This window comes from Podarcis muralis, chromosome 6 (assembly GCF_964188315.1).
Source record: "Podarcis muralis chromosome 6, rPodMur119.hap1.1, whole genome shotgun sequence".
In the NCBI taxonomy this organism is placed as follows: domain Eukaryota; kingdom Metazoa; phylum Chordata; class Lepidosauria; order Squamata; family Lacertidae; genus Podarcis; species Podarcis muralis.
Window position 1 is genome coordinate 69,889,679 of NC_135660.1, and position 21,677 is coordinate 69,911,355.

Here is a 21,677-nt window from a genome sequence, read left to right on the forward strand (position 1 = left end):
ATAGCTGATCAGACAAATAGCTTGGTTTCATCAAGTGAATATGGAGTGGCTTTGGAGGGGGTTTCCTCTAGGTAACCAGGCAAGGAATTTTCTATGCAAATGGAAGTGTACTATTTTTCTTTCTTTAATGTTTTCAGTGTGGCACAAATTACTAACATACAAATGTATAGATTGTTGTTGTTGTTGTTTAGTCATTTAGTCGTGTCCAACTCTTCGTGACCCCATGGACCAGAGCACGCCAGGCACTTCTGTCTTCCACTGCCTCCCGCAGTTTGGTCAGACTCATGTTTGTAGCTTCGAGAATAATGTAAATTCTTGTGGACTAGTAACTCTTGCATACATATTTTCAAGGCTGGTTTTGACATAAAACACACACACCCCTCTCTCCCTTCAGGAAGAAGGCAATTTAAGGGTCCCCCCCTTGCCTGTTCTGAGATTGCCAAGACCTTATGAGGAAACCCTTCCTCTGAATGTTTCAAGTCTTCCTGGTGCAGAGTAGAAAATGTAGAGGAATTCTTCCCCTAGGCACTGACAGTAATGGAATAATCAATCTGCTATTACTATTGCATGAGGCCATTTTTCTCCCCTCAAAGGTACTTGGAATGTTGACTCAGTGGAACAAGATGAGGTCTGGTCATGCCTAGCATGCTCCCCTGGCTCTCAGGATCTCTCACTGAGTGTCATAAGCTCATTCTATGAGATCTTCCTGGAGAGAAAAATGAAGTAAAGATTAGCTCAAGGAGATGATTAGACAGCAATCTTATCCTTTCCTTCTTTGAATGTGAGTTGTTTTGTAAAATCACTCCAGCATGACAGTTGTATTAGGATTTTGCGACAAGATGTACCCGCATCGCACAGGTTTATGACTTGTAGACAGCAGGGATACCAGGGAGCAGTTTGGAAAATCTGTAGCATGCAAGGTAATGCGCATAAGCAGTGAACATAGTTTTTGGACAGTGGCACATTCAAATCCAATTGAATGGGCAATAGGCTCTCTTTTGGTCACATTTCACTCAAATGCAGTATATTTTGCTACTTAATCCCCAAAGGTTCAAGTGTGATAAGTCCTTTGCTTAGCCATCCCTTCAAGCAATGGCACACACCTGCATATAATATAGACAGCTGGGTATTTTTTTTTTGGACGTTTCTGTTGTCACAAGGGGGGAGCCTGTATGCCAGTTGGCCAAATTGCCTATAACTACATAGCATTGCAAAGCAGCAGCCGGGTTGGCCTAGATAACTAGAATCCAAGCTTAACAGAGACTTGTGGGCAGTGAATGTGTAATAGCCTGCATTCTCATTCTCTCTCTCATGCCTAGTTTTCTAGCAAGCCTCTTAGGTAAACTCCTGCAATGAGAGGCATAGGTAGCAGATGCTGCAATGCATGACACAGCTAGCAAACACCTTCCTTTAAAAAAATTCTATTGGTAGAATAATTCCAAAAAGCCCACAAAAGGTAGAGTTAAGATGTACATTTAGATCATGTTAAAATGCCAAAAACTGAAGAGATTTGGCGATCATCTTTAGTGCTTCTGACCCCACTACACTTAAGGAAGGGACACCATTTCAGATTTCATTTGGAGAGGTCGGTAAGGGAGTTCTAGTAAAGTTCAAAGGTCTGGTCTTGAATATGTTCAAGACAATATTGCAAAAGTGTATACAAAGAATGTGTGGCATTTTCTTCTTCTTCCCTATCATTATTGCTATGGCAATGTTAACATGACAAAAATGGCTATAGCATTATTATTATAATTAACATTTTAAAGAAAGTGATTTCTGACTTTGGTATGATATGAAGCACGAAAGCCCACATAATTGCTCTTAAAAATGGGGTGGTAGTCAACTAAGTTTTACTCAGAGTAGACCCTCTGAAATTAATGGGCCTAACTTAGTCATGCTCATTTATTTCAGGGTTTCCAGCTGTCTTTGGACTACAACTCCCATTATCCCTAGCTAACAGGACCCGTGGTCAGGGATGATGGGTATTGTAGTCCAAAAAACACCTGGAGACCCAAGTTTGGGAAACCCTGATTTATTTCAATGGGCCTACTCAGAGTAAAACGGGCCTGGTGGCTAAAAATAGCACAAATGGCTAGTCTTACACATGTGCCATACAGGTTAGGAGTGCTAACTGTGCTATGTATACTTATCTCCCCATATTATGGAACACAGTGGTTTATTTGCAATGGGGACAGATCTATCTATTCAGCATGAGATTGTAAACATTACAGTGCAGTGGTACATTAGCCTCTGGCTAATGTGTTTGACTCACTTGAATTGTGAGGCTCTTCCAGAAGTGTAGGTGCTGCACTGCTATTCATGGCACATATAGCTTGGTGTCTGCTTTATGGTGTAAACTTCTGCTAGTGAATAGGTTGGGTAAGTTTTTTCAGGTTTCTGTGTGAAGGATTCATCATAGCCCCTAGACAGACTGTGGCATTCTTCTGCTGAAAAGTACATCTGTCGCTATTCAACACATCTCTGCATGTGTAACAGAATACCTTCCCTGTTTTCATTAATTCATCACGTGGGTTCTAATTACTAAAATGTTCAAAACCTAGTTTCACATTATATGTGAAAATAGGTAAAAAGATAAAGGAAGTAAAGGACCCTTGGACAGTTAAGTCCAGTCAAAGGTGACTATGGGGTTGCAGCGCTCATCTCGCTTTCAGGCCAAGGGAGCCAGCATTTGTTCACAGACAGTTTTCTGGGTCATGTGGCCAGCATGACTTAACCGCTTCTGGTGCAATGGAACACCGTGACAGAAGCCAGAGTGCACGGAAACACCGTTTACCTTCCTGCCACAGTGGTACCTATTTATCTACCTGCACTAGCATGCTTTTGAACTGCTAGGTTGGCAGTATATGTGAAAATAGCATTGTAGAGGCCCCCATATCCAGGAAATGTGGGAAAGTTCCTATCATGGGGTCACAACAACCATGGTCTCAAAAGTTGAGTTGCTTCTGACCATGCAGTACCTGTTGTGGTACATTGTGCTATTATAAAATTCCATAAGTAGCAGAGAGATACATGGAAAGTAATTGGCTCTTCATTTCTAGCCAGGTGCAGGGCATAGGTCCAAGCAGATGATGTCACCAGGGACTGGAATTGTGTTTAGTGCCCTGGATTGCAGCTGCCTAAATCTGCCTTGTGGTCATTGGCTCAACCAAAGGATCACAAAAGCTTACAGGCCTGGTTACAGATCCACAGGCTCATCACCTGCAACCTCCAGTGAGCTCAATGATTCTAAGCATTACTGAATGTGGCAACAATCCTTCTCCTTTCACATTTGCTGAGCTGGAGGCTATTGAGCGCGAGAGCCTGAGAACCAGGGATTTCAACTTTTGCTTTTGCAGATAGTTGCATTAGGTAGATCCTGTCATGTGGATCTTCCCCAAGGCAAGAAGAAAGAAAAGGAGAAAGAAAGAAAGAAAAAGAAAGAGTTGCTCCTTAAAGGAAAAAAAGAGCATGTGTCGTCACTGGAATAGAGATGTGATTTAGACCTCAGCTGCTCTGGCTTCTATTCATAGTAGAAAACTTAATTGTAGCTAGAGACTGACAGGTTAAAAATAAGAGAGAGCAGCCAAGCTGAGGTAGTGTGACTTACCAGAATAAAAAAATTAAGAGTAACAGAGTGATTTACTGGCTATATTAGATTAACTGCTGTGGTACTGGAAGAAAAAGCCCTGCTTAAAGTTTCCTGAACATTCAAGGAGAGGACAAGAGCAGAATAAAAACAACACCGTAGATTCGAATGGAGCCTAAAGTGGGACTGCTAGTGGTATATGTAGCTAGTCTCTCTCGTGTGCAGAACCTGCTGAGGACCAGAATTCAAACCAAGCTGATACAATTGTTTACATTGCCATTGTAACTGCTACAGAATAAAAGTAAGAGAGGTTCTAAAGCCTGCATTAACAGGGCTACAGATACAAAATCACATTCTGTATATTTTCTTAATTGATTGATCCAGAGTAATTTCATCCTCAAGAATTCAGTAGCTCTGGGGGGGACTAATTTGGGTAATCAGTGTAACAAGTTTTCAGAGTTTAGGTTCCCCACACTGCTGAAATCATGAGCACCCATTCTTATTTTTAATACTTCTCAAGCAATTTGTTAGTCACATGGGCTGCAAAGGCAACACTGTAAAAGTTTGTGATTATACCCAAGGAGAAAGTAGTAAAAGCCATGTCCTGTTTGCAATTTGCCTTTTTCTCACCCTCAGCGAACGTTGAGTGTTTCCCCCACTTATGGTTCTATCCTGCCCTTTTTCTAAGGAGCTTAGGATATTGTCAATGGGAGTTTTCCTATTCTAGCTTCACAATAGCCCTATGAGAGGACTTAGGGTGAGGGGGTGGGTGGCTAGCCAAAGGTCATTCACTGACCCTCATGGCTGAATGGAGATTTGAACTTGGACCTCTCCAGTCACAGCCCAACTCTCTGCCTCAGATGGCTTTCTACCCACTTACTATTTTAAATATATGGTCAGAATTCAGAATTTTTTGAGTAGGCTTCTGCAAGTGCAGAAAGACCTCATCTTCCTCTCCTTCCCCCTTCAGCTCCCACATGCCCCCAAATCTTCTCCCAGTGGTCCTCCAGCCATTTATTATGTTGAATATAACCCTATACACCAGGAGTTTGAACTTGAGGAGGCATTGCCCCAATTTGCCACAAATACACACACACAACTGTGATTTGGTCAGAAGAAAACTCCCTTCCTGAGAAAAGAGGTTCATATTTTTCACAGATGGTATCTGAATCACATTATAATTTGGAACTAAATGTCAGAGTGATCTGAGGAATGAATAACACGAAATTGAAAAACTTAAGGGAGGTAGCTTTTCAGAGTTTGTATTCTTTGATTTGTCACTTACTAGGGGAAAAGTTGAGCTGTTTCAGATGGCATATCTGGCTGTCACAAGTAAGCTTAAGGAACAGGGCTGTGGTCTAGCTGGGACCCTTATTGTTGAAGTCTGTTGTTAAAAATGCCAGCTGTGAGTCAGGATTCTGTTACGCTATGGAAATGCAACAGCTGAAAGTACCTTTACCGTAAAAGGATTGGTCAAAATTGAATGATTCATGAATGAAAGAACTGAGGGCTGAAGAAGGCTATTAGAAAAGAGGAAAGACATAGAACTGTAGAGAGAACGAGAATTCTCAGGTGGACTGACAGAAATAATGCAATACTTTATCAGCTGTGGGGAGTATTTGGATGACCTCTGTGGATCTGACACATTAATTGAGTAAAGCAGGCACTCTTATTAAGACTAATTATAAATGTGTTTGCTTGTGTGTGAAGGTTTTGCAACTATTAATATTAAGTTGTGAACGCTGCCCATCTCGGATTTAAAAAGTGGACTGCAACAGGAGCTGTCCCCACTGGAAGTGCTGAATTCATTGCTGCAAGCCACAGAGCCAATTGCCTTGAGACACAACTTGCTCTAATGTGTGGCTTGTTGCTGTGGGGTGTTTGGGGGCATCAAACAGCCTCAAAAATATGACCTGCCATTAAAATTCTGGTTATTACTGAGCACTAATCAAATAACTGGAAATAAGTGTGATGATCAATTGACTGGAAGGGACTGCAGGTATGTCATGGGATATGGACAATAAATAATTATTGAGATTTTTCACAGTGAGCTTCCCCTGATGGACATTGGACCAAACAAAACTTCAGAACCATTTTTTTGCTCACATCTCTAACTATGCAATTTAATGAATAAATTAGTTTTTCCCTTCCCATCAAAATCTTTTTTATACCCGTCTCTTCCGCATGTGTTCTGCTTTCAGCCTTCCTCCTTCCGTATTGCTTTGGCTCCCCCTGCCTTTTTGTTTCATCTTTTCTCTGTCTTCTGGATTGTTGCTGTTTTTAACTCTTTGCTTTTATATTATTTTTCTCCAGTTTCCTTCCAACTTCTCAAAACACTTTCAGGTTGTTTTTTTCTATTACTGCCCTCCAAAACAAAAACAACAACAACAACCCTACACACACTTCATATTGTTTTTGAATGGGCAGCAGAGTCTCACAAGAGGCACAAAGTAACATCTCTCACCCACCCTACCTTCTAGTCTAGAGTTCCCATACTATAGTCTGGGGTTTAGCCTCCTTTCCAGCCCATCACTCCTTTTATGTTACTACAGCAACCTTGTGGTACACAATGTGCTTGATGCTTAAAGGATGGCAACCATCTCTTCCCTTAACCTCCTTTGCTTCTGGAAACAAAATGCACTGAGGCTCCTTGCTGATACTTGTGCCGTAGCAGCAGCTAACTCCCCAGTGTTTTCAACTTTTCTCACGACTTTTGATTGCAAGGGTGGTGAAGGACAATGCATTGGCACGGAGGCAGCTGACATGCCAGGGCCTGAGGCAGGCTGGTTTTGAAGAATGAGGTGGTGAAGGAGTGAAAAAAGTGTTGGCATCAGCCTTGTTGATGACCATGCCTGCCGCACTAAGAATTCACACACCTTCATGTTTTGAAAACTGAGCCTGTAAAGTAAAATCTGGATGTTGCTGCAGAATCCTGCAGAAGTGCTGCCTTTCCAGATGATATTTTTAACTTTCACTTTGGGGCAGGGGGAACATTGTAGTGGTCAGTTAATTTGATATGCTTTTCATCACTTCCAACCGCCCCCCCCTTTTTTTTGCTTCCACTGGTCACAATCCCTCCAGCATCTTTGTCCTTGCCATATTCTTTGTGACTCAACTCTCTCCCTCCTGAGTTTGGGGTGGGAAAGAGGACACACACATTGTATGTAAATTTACCTGATTGCAATTGCAGAACCTATTTGTTCTATTTGCTAAAACGCCTCTCTATATGCTGCAAAGAATCCCAGCCATGCTGACTTTGGTACTTTAAGGTTTTGATGGTTTCTCAGTTGTCCCTTTTCACTAACCCCCAATTTCGTTTTGACTGTGGCTGATTAGCCATGGAATGCCCATGGTGTTCCTGTTTCAGACAGACCATCACCCTGATTAGCCTTGAAGAGCCTCCAGAAGCAAAGAGCCTCTCCCTAAGAGTTAAGTGAGCTTTGTGCGAAAGCAGCAAGGAACCTCTTGATTTAGATTACATTTTACGTGGAGCTTTCATCGCTCAGGCTGTCCAGGGTAAGCTGTTGCGTATCTCTCCCCCACCCATGCCTTTAAAGTCAACGTGTGGTCTTTCACCTCCTTGAAGAAGCTCCTGTAAAAAAAAAGCTGTGCCACTTTCGTTTCAAAAAGGTATGCAAATATCAACCTGATTTGAAAATATTTAGACACTGAGAAAGAATTAAGTATTTCCTGTCTATGCAGCTAATACTTGGTGTGTGTATAGACTGCAACATAGAATCCAGATTTCATAGAGCAGTAGAGCTGCAATGCAGGAATCACAATAAAAGCATCTGTGAAATCTGGCCACCCAATTTCAGCTTAAAATCCTCCATTGAAGGAGAGTCCTCAACCTTCCAAGGGAGTCTGTTCCACTGTTGAATAGCTCTTGCCCTTCGGGTCCTCCCCTCTGGAGCAAGAGGAAACAAGCTGGCTCCATCTTTTATGAAGACTGCTGAAGCTGGAGGGTGGGGCAAGGCAGGTGGAAAGAGCCATCATTGCCTGATGGCCAACAGGAGGTCTCTCTCCCCTAACCAACCAAAAATCAACCAAAATTAGTATTTGTTAAATGGGCAAATGTGGGGGGTTTGGAGGAACATGGAAAACTTTTGGAATCACAGTACCACAGCTGGAGATGTATGGGAATGTAGTTAGTCAGAAAAAAAAGTAAAGTAAAAGAAATGGATTTTTATTTTATTTTATTTGCCTTGGAGATGAGGTGGAAAACCCCTTTGGCACCACAGTATCACAGCTGGGGACCCATAGGCTCAGCCATTTTAATAATAATAATAATAATAATTTTTTTAAATGACAAATTATGGAAGGGTCTTGCAGGGTCACAGAAGCCTCTTGCGGGACAGATATCACTCTTGGGTTGTTTAACCACCCTGTGCTATTCCAAAACCATTATGAAGTTAGTTTCCCTTTGTGACTCTGAGCAAAAAATATATAGCTAAAAGGGAACATGGCAGCCACTATTCCATCATGTATATATTGAATTGGACTAAGGACTTTCAGACCTAAAAAGATGGGTTCCCACAGAGGCTTACAAAATCTGTTTTCATAAGCCCAACACAAAAGCTGATGTTCCTTCCATTGCCTGAAAACCTATATAGATTTGGGTTTCTTTTTTGACTAGAAGTCTCTCAAATCTATTGTGGCAGGGAAAGCCTTATCACTTTGAAGTCAATGGGAGCATTAGCATTGACTTCAACCGAATGAGGCTTTATTCATGGAAAGTACTACAAGAGCAAAACCAGAACATTTTTTCCCTAAATTAGTGCACTTGTAAGGCAGTATGCATCGTTGCTCATTTTTCCCCATTACATGCTGTTTCATAGGATTTTCTTTTTTGCTCTGAATTTTTGCTTATAACCTAAAAATGTTCCATAAAGTGAAAAGAAGAGTGGACTTTTTGTGTGTTAGGAAGGTGGCTTCCTTTTGTAATAAAGGAGTGTTTCTCAAACAGTGGGCTTCCCCCACTTGCAAGCACCAGCAACTCTCAACATGCTAAATAAAATGATCTGGAAGACAACAGAAGTTTGGGTTGGAGGGGGAGATAAAATGAGATCCCCCTTTTCTAAAGGAAAAGGGCCACAGAAACTTTTGAATGACAGGTAAAATATAATAATAATTATTATTATTATTATTATTATTATTACCGGTAATAATAATAATTTAAAACAACAACAACTGGGGCTAGAATACAGGGAAATGGGAGAAGAAAGCTGTTACAGGAGGAAGAAGTGAATGTAAAAGGAGCAGGGAGGAGAGAAGCAGGCAGTTCGGAGGGGAACAGAATACAGTGGTACCTCGGGTTAAGTACTTAATTCGTTCTGGAGGTCCGTTCTTAACCTGAAACTGTTCTTAGCATGAAGCACCACTTTAGTTAATGGGGCCTCCTGCTGCTGCCGCACCACCAGAGCACGATTTCTGTTCTCATCCTGAAGCAAGGTTCTTAACCCGAGGTAATATTTCTGGGTTAGCGGAGTCTGTAACCTGAAGCGTATGTAACCTAGAGCGTCTGTAACCCGAGGTATTACTGTACAAGTGTGAAAGGAGGAGAGAGGAAATGGCAGGAGATGAGCAAAAATATTTTGAGCAGCATGCGTAGGGGAGGGACAATGAAAAATTTTTAAAGCCTGCTTTAGAGCCTCTAGTGCAGCAAATCCTGGTGAGAATGGGGAGGCTGAGTCACAATGTCTCCAGAGACTATGTCAGTCTTTAATCTTTGAGGAAAATGGACTATGGAGCTCCATTTCCTTGCCACATAGAAATTGCTGTGGCAAAGAATTCCCAAAGAGGGGTTAAATTACAATATAAAATTGTGCAAGTAATTGCCATCTCTGGCTCTGTATGCTGCCATTTTGTTATTAGCTTCATCTCCTGTGCGGCCATTTTGTGATTGGAGGGCCTCACTCATTGTCGGTACTCTCCAGTGGGCCCTAGGGGTGGAAAGAGAGAGGAGAGAGAGAGAATCATTGTATTCAGAGTGTAGACAATACGGCAGATGCACAACTCAGTGAAGCCAGAGTGGCAGTGTGCATATGCAATCCAAAAGGTGGTGCTGGGAACTTTGTGGGAGTCTGCACACTCCCCAAGAAAAGTACCACCACCTGTGGAGTTGTAGGATCATTGTGCCAAACATGAAGTTGCCTTACACTGAGTCCACCTGGTCCATTGTTTCATCTGGCCCAAAGCTACTATCTGTTTCACCTGGCAGCGTATGTGACAGGCTTTTTGCAACACAGGAATGTCTGATATCCATTTGAAGTGGAGGTGCCAAGCTTCTTAAATGCAGAGTTCTGCCACACAAATAACACCTTAAAGTTACTGAGCGACTATTCCAAGTCTGTAATAGCTTTTGGCACCATGGCTGCAGAATAGTAGTCATACTTCTGTAATATCATATTTATCCTCTATTTGAAGTGCCAGTGAACTATATTTATTAAGGGACCGTTTTTAATCACTATGGGCGGTGGGGGTAGGAGGTGAGATTCTTCACTGGGAACAAATCTCATTTCCAAGAGTCCTTACAAAATGAGCCATAAAATTACAATATTTCAAAGTACTTCGTAATTCCAGTACAGGCGGCTCTTCATCATGGAATATGAAGGCTCGGAAAATACAAAACTCATTAGATTAAAATAAACCACCTACTGCGAGGAAGAAAAGCTTATTTATCAATATCAATTTTGTTTCTGATTACCCTGCATGGCAATTTGTTACTACCAAGAATTATGATTTGGGTATCATTCAGACCCAAATGAAAGTGTCTTTCCTGACTCTTAAGTTTCAATTTCTTTTGAAATTTATTTAGTTTTAAGGCAAGTAGAAAATGATGGTTGGTAACTAGGTAACATGTCAACAAAAGACACAAAATCTTAGCAACACAACCAATTACACCCCAAATTTCTTGTCTTGAGATACTTTTTCAAAATCTTGACACTGCAAAAATATTTTGTTTCTATCCATGTATAATAAATATAAAACAAGTGTCTATTTTTCTCCAATTTCAGCTATCTCTTTTTTAAAAAGTGTTAAAGACATAAGTAAATGCTTATAATAACCCAATCCCTTCTATGCTTACTCAAAAGAAAGTCTGAGTTAAATGAAGCACCTTTCCAAGTAAAAATGCATAGGATTGTAGCCTAAATCTCAATTCATAACATTTTAGCGTAAAATACTGCATCTAGCATAAATGTGCAAAATGTGCAAGAACCATAAAACAGGATTTACAATAAAGGAAAAGTAAGATAACTACAACATTCCAAAATTCCCTATAATTTTCCTACTCCACATTCAGTTATGGGTCAAGTTACCAAACAATCTGTATTGCCTTTAAATTACAAGTAGCTGTGTTGGTCCAAGTAACCATAGAGTAATACCTTTATTAGCATTAACTAAAATGTTACAAAGCATGGGGTAAACTTAAATCAGCAATTCCTTGGCTTTTGGAATTACTGCTGATTTCCATTGTGGTTAATATAACCTTAGGTGGTAATAAAAGATTTAAGACTAGTAATCTACGATCACCTTGATCATTCTCATGCAAGGAACATAATAATACAGTCAGTGGGTCAATCCTCAGACTGACACAGGCTCAGGTAGATGTGCTGACCCAAGACTGTATTAAAAAAAACCCAGGGGTGTTCTGTATGGCCATGTTTCTATTACTTGAAGAGACAGAATTTTCCTGAGAGGAGAGCTGACATCTGGTAGCAGAGACCTGAAAGCAGAGAACAGAGGCTTAGATGTAATTGGACACATTGGTAAACTGATCTCTGCAGAAGAAAGTTTGTCACACTGATACTTGATCCTGGCCTTGCTACACTATTCAACCGAGAAGTAAAACAATCTCTAACAGAATGCTCTCTGGCAATTAGTAGGCATGGGTTCAGACTAGTGGTGCATCAGATGTGAACTTGCACCACCATGTTTTTTCCCTCCTCAGAATAACATGGGCAGGAAATTAAGTTCTCCCTTAATTTTATATCCTGTACAGTATATGGTAAACTCAATGCTCAACAGTGGAGAGGTTGGGGGAAGCTGTCCACATATCATTTCCACGCAGTCTTTAATAAATAGGTTAATCTACCATAGGTAAAGGTAAAGGTACCCCTGCCCGTACGGGCCAGTCTTGACAGACTCTAGGGTTGTGCGCCCATCTCACTCTATAGGCCGGGGGCCAGCGCTGTCCGCAGACACTTCTGGGTCACGTGGCCAGCGTGACAAGCTGCATCTGGCGAGCCAGCGCACCACACGGAATGCCGTTTACCTTCCCGCCAGTAAGCGGTCCCTATTTATCTACTTGCACCCGGGGGTGCTTTCGAACTGCTAGGTTGGCAGGCGCTGGGACCGAGCAACGAGAGCGCACCCCGCCGCGGGGATTCGAACCGCCGACCTTTCGATCGGCAAGTCCTAGGCGCTGAGGCTTTAACCCACAGCGCCACCCGCGACCCCATAATCTACCATAGCTTTACTTTATTACTCAGTCGGAGCCCATTTTAACTGGAAAGGGTCTATTTTAACTGGAGAGGCAGCAAATTTAAAGGCACACTCATTTTAAGGCTCCTTTGATTCTAGTGTGTCCCTGTAATAAGGGATGGGGGGGGATTACAAAAGCTGGCCCTGCATAGGTGACTGGTTGAATTACTTAAATTTCACATACCGGGTTTATTTGGCTTCTACTGGACTTCTTAGTAGTAACAGCACATCTTGTACAGGGATCAAAATTCATATATATATATATATATATATATATATATATATATATATAGTCTGAATTATCCAGCATGAACTAAAAGTCTTGTACCCATCTCAAAAATGGGTGGTTCAGTAATAATAGCATTTAAAATAAGAGAGGCAGCTTAATTACTTTTAAAGCCTTTTAAACTTCTCTGGTCAGACCCTCTGTAAACACTGTCCCGGATGGCTGTCATTGCAAAACCTGAAGCTAGAATCATCCCATAATAGCTTCCTAACTATATGTTGCGCTTTCTCCCTCATATTCTAAAAAAAATAAATAGGTAATTTGACAATGTTCCACAAGGAGATTATTTCCTTTTGGTGTCAGAAAGAAGACAGATTAGCCTGAATTAATACTTCATCATGGCAAGCGGGCCTTTGAATTGGTAATTGGCATCGTCTGGTAGAGGACGCAGTAGTAACATGAGCAGTATACAATTTTTATGTCAAAATATTGCAATTGTAAATGATAAATAAAAATATATATGGATTGGAAACCTATCTTATGGGTGGCAAGTGTGTCTTTATCTCCAAGACTGAGCAGGGACTATGAAACCTTGGAATTCAATATATTATTCCGGAATTTAGTAAATATCTCAGATTCAGACTAAAGATACCACTTGCGGAGTGGCGGAGTGGGGTCTATGAAGCTGCTTGAGTTCACATAAATGGCTTGCATTTGCTTAAGCTGAATTTCTGATTTTACTTGTTTATTTGGAGAGCTGACCTGCCCACCCTGTGCGCCATATCATAACCTACTTTTGACAACACCCTCCATTTCAAAAGCATTTGGACATGTGCCGTTGCTGTGGTGTGCTTTCTTGCGGGGTGGGGAACAAAGTCTTAAAGCTATTGTGGCATCATGTACCTAATTTCAGGTTTCTTAGGACTTGTTGCCATAGTTTTGGGAAATCACAGTAATAACAAATGTCATCCAACAATCCCCATTCCTAACACCATGCCATTAAAAAGAAAAAAAGGAACGATGCTTTATAGATTGAAGCATCACCTGGGTGGAAACCTGAAACATTGATGAGCGCAGAATTCACAAGCAACTCTAAAGAACTGCTTGCATAATGTAAGTAATTTGTTTAGAATAGACAACGCAGGGCTAAAAGGGATGCTGTTGGTTCTGTCTTTGTAAATAATGTAAATTGCTTTTCTGCTTTTACTGCTTTTAAAGGATGCTCCAAGGGGCGAGGGTGGAGAGTGAAATTTTCTTTCTCTCCAAATCCTGCAAGCTGTAACTGAGGACTGGGCTTTCAGCATCTTCCTGTGCTGGAGACACAGTTGGCTTTTTTTGGAGCACCAAATGCACCTCCTTGGTGAAGAGTTCTATCATCCAAATGGTTTCTTGCATCCAAAGTTGAGTCTGCCTTTCGTACTCTGACAGTGTCAGGACTCTCAACAGCAGCCTGTGGTCAGAAACACAATGGCATTGGTCTAGGTGTAGCTGGGGTCAAAGCACAATAAAGCCTAAGCAAGCATGGTCCAAGAAACAGGGTAGGATGATGAGTCAGTGAAAATGCACAGCATAATATGTAAGATTGTTCATAAGAGCTTGGGAGTAGAAAGTCTTGTGTTGTTCCAGCATCCACGAGACCTAAACTGAGGGCTTACGTCGCCTGGTGCCCCAGATTCTGTCAAGGACCAGTGTTCTGACAACTAATTACCCCTGCTCCCCAGAAGCCCATTTACTCACGAGCAGCTCTGTTACACTAGAATTTGGGGTGAATAATCGATTTGTTGGGTAACTGCTTGAGCCTGGAATTTCTGGTCCGTAAGATAAAAATGACCTAAACCACAGGAGTTCAACACAGAATTCCATGCTATCTGAAAGCATTGTGGAAGTGACAGAGACATCTATTTACTAATGCCCTATTTTTACGATTGTGTGGATGGGTGCGCTAAATAACAGCCAGAGACAACATGATGGTCTTGGTTCTGTACGCAATGTTAACAAAATCCATTCCCTAAAACAAAATGGTGATGGCTGATGCCAATATTGTTGTATCAATTGGATATAGAGAACTGGGGAGGGGGAGAATAGATCAATGAATGTGGGGTGGTGGTGGTAATTATGTGAAGTTTGTGAAGCATGAGTAGTTGTTCGTCATGCCTTCTCATCCAGTTTCTCATGCTTTCCCATCCATTCAGTAATATGGACGTATAAATGGAGAGTGCAGATTCATGACAAAACTATGTCGAGGCCACACCAGGAAGAGGGACTCAGACCATTCAATAATATGGTTTCAATAAAACTATATTATATAAGTGAATAAGTGTATGTGTATAATAGGCACAACGTCTACCAAATGGATCTTGTATTATAATTTCAGTCTATTTTTTAAAATAAAAAAACAAAAAACAAAAAACCTGGTAATTCCTTGTGATTTGGAGTCTCGCTTTTCTTTCTTTATTGGAAGTGAGATGCTTTTGACTGATTTTTATTGTTGGGGAAACAACATAGACCCACGGCAACTTGATGCTTCTAAACATTGCGCTGCCATAATTCATTCTGTCTCCTGTACTACCAGCAGTGTAAGGAAATGTGTGCTCAAATAATCTATGCCTGTGATTTTCCTGGAGCCATAGTGGGACGCTTGTGTTGGTTTGCATGCTAATGTTCTTCCCGGCACATCACAGCTGTGCTCAGGTTGTGAAGCAGCTAGCACTAATGATGTATCCTCTACTGAGTGCAGTGCACTAGAATTTCTTTTGCACAAACCCCATTGAAATGAATGGGTTTTTCTTCCTGTTTATTCAATGCTCATTTAGTAAGGCTTGTGCTTTTGCTATCTGGCCTCGCACACACCTTGAATTAGATGAATAGACAAGGGCAGGGAAGATCCCTGGAAGACATCCACCAATTTAACCGCTTCTATTGAGAACAAGCAAAGCTACTTGAGTAATCCTGCAAGGTTGCATTGCCTACACCTCATAATCTGTGTATTCAAGACCTCGGAACAATTTAACAGGATTAATAAAGTGTGATTGCTCCTATCAATCTCTAGGTGGAGATCACTGACACAGTCTGGAAGCACAATTTCAGTGCTGTCTGTGCCTAGGCTGTAAGCCAGGCTAGCTGTACTCTTCTGCAAATGCAATTTTAATTATAATATTCATTATTCACAGCTGCATCAGTTCAGACTTTTCAATATTTGCTACCAAAGCAGCCAACGTTCTATGCCTTGCACATTTTGCTATCATCCACAGTCCATCATGAAACTCCAGTGTATAACAGAGTGGCCTTAATCAAACAGTTTCTACCCTGTGTTCTAATGGATTCTTGAGAACTGCCCTGTGGGTTGGTGCACATTCCCTAAATTTGGTTGTTGGGTGAGAAGCTTTTATTCCCCTTTCAGCAGGAAACATATCTCTTGCTGACACAGCAGTGTGTGTGTGTGTGTGTGTGTGTGTGTGTGTGTGAGTGTGTGTGTTTTAAGAGTAATGGATGCAATGCCTCTTATGCAGCAACATGAGGCAGGTAAGGAAGCAGAATGCACACACATGTAAACATACCTACTGGGATCAGTGCCTGGCTTTGCACTTCAATAGTCCATTCTAAATCTTATTGAAAAGCTGTGGGGGGGGGGGGGTCGGGTCTGTTTGGCCTTTCTCTTGCCCCAAATAACTAATGTGCATTTTGTGCTCGACTTTTGAGTCCAATTTTTATTCTGCCTCAATACATACCGAGGTGTGATCCTAAGTTTCACTTGATGGCATGAGTGCACTTTGATTTAATTAAATAAAGCAGGACTGAAATGATAATGATCTCTGTTCTCCTATTTTAGGAACCATGGAGTGTCACTTTTCTGCCAAGATCATTTTCTTTGCCCTTCTGTTCTCGGAGTGGGTCTGCTTGGGTAAGTCTTTCGGTCATTGCTCAACTATTATTTCTTCTCCCCTTTCTTTTTTGCTTACTTGAGTACCAGCAGGTTCCTACAGAAGGGCTGATGTAATCCCTGGCTAACTTCATCACTAGCCCGAATCTGAGGCCTTTTTTTCCTGCTTGTGATGCCCTGGGCAAGTTTTTCCACTGATGGTTATTATATCTTAAAATCTTTAATAGGTTGTCTCACTTTCAGTTCTCCTTTCCATAATGCTAGAATTCACTCAATCTGTTCAGCAGTAGCAAAACTGGTAGAGCATGAGACTCTTCATCTCAGGGTCATGGGTTCAAGCCCCACGTTGGGCAAAAGATTCCTTCGTTGCAGGGGGTTGGACTAGATGACCCTTGGGGTCCCTTTCAACTCTAGAATTCTGTGATCTTGCATGGTGCCTGGCTGATGATCCAGGAGAAACATTTTGCCACATTCAGGCAGCTGAGCGATTAATATGGTTAATGTGTGAGAAAAGGCTCTGTATGAATTCGTCCTTCAGTGGAAATACTGGAATTTTGAATTAAACACACACACACACACACACACACACAGAGAGAGAGAGAGAGAGAGAGAGAGAGAGAGAGAGAGAGAGAAATTAATGGATGAGGTTTCTTGGTTGCGTTACTGCCTCTCACCAGAAAGTGCAGGAAGTGGTGGGAGCATTATTCATTGCAGAGATAACAGCCTTTTTGAAGCTTTCAAAGTTCAGTTGTACAGATAAGTTTTTCTTGAGGTTCAGCAAGTTTACAAGCGTCCACACCTCCTGACAAAACAAGCTGAGCTAAATAAGCGTCCTGAGCTAAATAAGCATCTTACTCTAGGAAGCACCTGAGACTGCCTGCTCTTTGTTCTACTGATCTTGGTGCTTTTCCCTCCCTCCTGTGAGAAGCCTCGTGCCACTTCCGACAAGCCACACCTGCAAAAATGCCCTAAGAGGAATGTGATGCAGAAGGCTGTTGCTCCCGAGGCATTACAGGAAGTGCAATGGCATAAAGAGGGGATCCTTGTGCTGCTGTAAGCAGCCTGCGTCTTAAAAAGAATACAGTGGTACCTCAGGTTACATACACTTCAGGTTACAGACTCCGCTAACCCAGAAATAGTACCTCAGGTTAAGAACTTTGCTTCAGGATGAGAACCTAAATCGTGCTCTGGCGGTGCGGCGGCAGCAGGAGGCCCCATTAGCTAAAGTGGTGCTTCAGGTTAAGAACAGTTTCAGGTTAAGAATGGACCTCCAGAATGAATTAAGTACTTAACCTGAGGTACCACTATAAAATAAAATAGAAAAAGCAAGGGGGGGGGGGACGTAAGTAAAGTTGGTAACAACTGCTCCTGAATATTTAATGGATATTCTCCCCGTCATGATTTTTCAGAAGGTTTTCATTTTGTTCATACCAACATACAGTGGTACCTCAGGTTAAGAACTTAATTCGTTCTGGAGGTCCGTTCTTAACCTGAAACTGTTCTTAACCTGAGGTACCACTTTAGCTAATGGGGCCGCCCACTGCCACGGCGCTGCCACCACGCGATTTCTGTTCTCAGCCTGAAGCAAAGTTCTTAACCTTGAGGTACTATTTCTGGGTTAGCGGAGTCTGTAACCTGAAGCATCTGTAACCTGAAGCGTCTGTAACCTGAGATACCACTATATTAGGATTAAAATAACAGCAACAACAGCACAACTCTAGTTAATGCCCTTCAGTTAATCATCCTGTCTCGCCCATGTGGGAAGATTCTGTAATTAAGAACAAACTTTACACCAAGGGAAGAAATTCTCGGGAGTTGATTTAGCTGCTATTTGATTCTTGGGAGATGATTTAGCTGCTATTTGTGTTAGTTCAATACAATTGTGTTAATGGTCAGAAGTTGTTGTATCTAGTGACAACTACAAGATTCCTGGTTTTCCCAAGTGCAATGGGAGCAATGTGATAATTGTCCCAGGATGGCAATTGTTGTTGACTTCAGATTCCTAACTTCAAATATAGGAACTGGGAAAACTCTGCTTGGATTTGAAGGTGGCGTGATCTGGCTCAGTATAAGGTGTAAGTAAATTCAGAAAAACTCCGCCACCTAATTAGCAGTTGTCAACAATGAAATAAGGGCTAGTTGGTATTGCCACTGCTAGAGAAGTAGAAACCCAATAAGAGAGCTTTCCACATAGTGAAAGTTGCAAAATCATCCATTTGTGTGAAGATTTATATTTATTTACCATATTCTGGGAAACATGCATTTTCCATTATACAATAAAATCTATTCTTTTTTCTTTTGCACATAAAGTGCCTTATGGTGGCATATCTGTATGAAAAATGAACAGTGTGAATCAGAAATGTTCTGCTTTTCTCATTTACCATTTCTTGTCTAATAGTAACTGAGCTGGCAGTGGCTAACCAGGAAAGAGATCTTGGGAAGATGGTGGATAGCCCAATGAAAACGTCAATCCAGCGCATGGTAGCTTTTGAAAATGGCATATTCCATGCCAGGGGTACTTAGGAAAGAGATTGGAAATAAAGCTGCCAGAATTGTAATGACTTTATGGAAATGTACAATTCAGCCACATCTGCCATACTGTCTATGATTCAAGTCTATGGTTCACCCTGTCTCAAAATGGATATTGTAGAGCTAGAAAAGGCTTCACATAACCCTGTCTAAACCATTTGCTCAGGAAGAATCCCTTGGATCCTCTTGCCATTTGGGATCAGACTGGTGTGGGATGGTTGTGAAAGGTGGCTTGGGGTGGGGGTACTTACCTGACCTCCTGAGCCTTGTGGATACATCTTGGAGGGAGAGGTTTGGTGGGGGAGGAGTGGAAAGAGATGGGGAATTTGGTAGAATCTGACCCTGGGAGGAACCCAGAAGAATGAGACGTGTTCATTGAGACCTGCTGGAGGTCTCTGCTGTTCCCACTCTGTTTCCTGGTAAGCAGCAGTGACTCCACTATCAGGACCTCAGGTAAGCACTGCCCCCCCTTCCTACCCTCTGCTACTTGGTGTGGAGACTGAGAGAGAGGGCCTTCTTGGTTGCCGCCTCTCGTGCTTGGAAAGCACTTCCCAGAGAAGCTCACCTGGCACCAACTTTGAGGTCCTTTTAGTGCCAGGCAAATATTTATTGGTCGCTGTCCGTGGTACTGTCTCTTTAGCTTTCCTGGATTTTATAGACTTTATTTTAAGGGCTGCAGCTGCTTCTTCACTGCTTTTATATAGCGATGGTGACCTGGAAGTCTTGCACTAAGCAGCTGACTATAAGTAGACAAGAAGGCAAGAATTTTGTCTGTCAGCAACTATTTGCCACAGTGGTCAGATGCAACCTCCTGGTTCAGAGGCAGTATGCTACTGAAAACCAGTTGTTGGGGAGCAATAAATAGGAGAGCGCTGTTGCTTGCATGCCCTTCTTGTACACTTTCTCGGGGCATCTAGTTGGCCGCTCTGAGAGATGAGTTGCTGAAATAGATGGGCCATTGCTATGATTCAGCAGGGTTTCTCTTGGGATGTTCTTGCCATGCTGAATGCTCTTCTGAAACTCAGAACGAGTAACTTGTTTGGGTACACATCATGACAGGACTCCAATGATAGCACTCTTGCTATATAGCACTCTTGCTGTATTGGAAATGCAGGGCTACAGACCACTAGCTGTGTGTGTGTGTGAGAGAGAGGGGGGGGGGCATGGAGGAATGAATGATGACTGTTTTCAGTTTGGTGTAGCTTATTGTATTTTCCTTCCCACTATAAACTGCAGCAAGGCAGATCTTTTCTTTTCTTCCAAGCTGTGCATGCAAACTGATTCAGTTCAGTACCCCAAGAGCTAAGTCTCCAGTGAAGTGGCATATATCTTATGCTTTAGGGTCCCTTCTTCTTCCTCCTCCTCTTCTTTTTCATCTTCACAGGAGTAGCTTGGCCATAGCCAGGTATATGCCTTTTAATCTATGGAAGTCATGAGTTGGGGGGAACCCTATCCAGTTGTACCATTTACTATCTTAGTGCTTGACTGGAGAAGGAATCTGTAGCTGCTTTGGCTTCTTAGCAGCACAGAATAAAGACGAGGGCAACTTTTGGTGCTGCAAAGGGAGCTGGGGATGCTGGGGGAAGCTATGAACTAAGGAGCACAGCCGAACACTCCATTTGCAGTATCAGAAGTTGCCTCCATTTATCCAGTGTCACAGTTTCTCTGATAATGCCTTGTATAAGAGCAGAGAAACATATCAGGAGAGAGGAGAAATGGGAAAGAGCAGCACCCCTTTCCCATGTGCTTCAAACAGACTTCATGTTACCAGCCCAAATAGTTCTTAATATATGCCCTGTAATAAATAACACCCCTCTCTCAGCTATAAAGTGTCTGTCTTCAACTGGGATGCTTAAAAATTCATGGCATTCTGGCAGCCAGATAAAGGAGGCTGCTTCTCATTTTTTCTCCTTCTATTGCTCTGCTGTTGATCCCCCTGAAATAGTAATTTGCTGAGCAGGGGGAGAAAACAAGTCATTAAAGTTAGCGACAATGTGTTGAAAAGATCAGCAGCAGCAGCTGCCTAAAACACCACCTGGCAAGAGACTTCCATGTGGTGGCATTAACAGCCTAGCACTAGTGAACTCCCAGGTGTGTATGTTTGTGTGTGTGAGAGAGAGAGAGCCCACCTCCCAAATTACAGCACCCCAGTAGGTAGCTTTTAAAAATATGTTCCTTGTAGGAAGACTTTAAAACTCTGCTGTCTTCAGATGTCAAAGGGATCATTGAGACAAAGAATAGAAATGTGACTTAGGAGTAGGGCTGGGCAATATATCCATATATCGTCTAAAACCAGTTTGAAGTCCATATCAAGATATAGGTTTCATAATTTTTGACCTGGCAATATATTGCAAACAGCATTCAAAATTCACCAGGTGCATTTTGCCCTTAGATATCGGCCATGTGCAACCAAGTAAAGATGCTCAGACGTCAGGATAGAGTCTGATGTCTCCACCATCTGGAGATGCATGCCTGGGCATCCATGGATCTTTCCTGTTTTCACACACTAGCAACACATCCTGTACAATTCTATCTGTGATATGTTATCTGCACAATCAGAACAAATTTCAGGAACCCAAAAGTCGTATTTGCCCCCCTAATGGCAACTAGGTATTTCGTTTTGGCGACTATAACGCTGGTTTAAGAAGCCATTTGGCACCTAGTTTATATATCTGAGTTTCTCACATGGTGTGTGTGTGTGTGTGTGTGTGTGTGTGTGTGTGTGCGTGCACTATGCAAAAATTACAATATGGGGAAACCATGAAGCCAGCCAATGCCTCTAGAATGCCTGACATTTCAGACATTGTGATATATCAGTACACTGCAGTGTCTAGCTGGTGATATAACATAATGTTGAAAACTATATATCACTCAGCCTAACTCACTGCCTTATATAGTCAGCCCATGAAGCACATTGCCTGGAAGTTGATTTCCAAGTCTTCAGACAGGTTTCCCCCCCAGCTCAGGGACTG

General features: G+C 42.0%; 1 protein-coding gene across 1 annotated transcript in view; it reads left to right on the top strand.

Annotated features, from left to right (window-relative positions):
• The first annotated feature begins 16,129 nt into the window (after positions 1 to 16,129).
• Positions 16,130 to 21,677, top strand: part of CDH23 (cadherin related 23) — a 375,943-nt gene continuing 370,395 nt past the window's right edge. The window contains exon 1 of the mRNA XM_077930519.1: positions 16,130 to 16,197. Within this exon, the coding sequence (XP_077786645.1) occupies positions 16,131 to 16,197 (67 nt within the window). The 5' untranslated portion in view covers position 16,130. The remainder of the gene's footprint in view (positions 16,198 to 21,677) is intronic.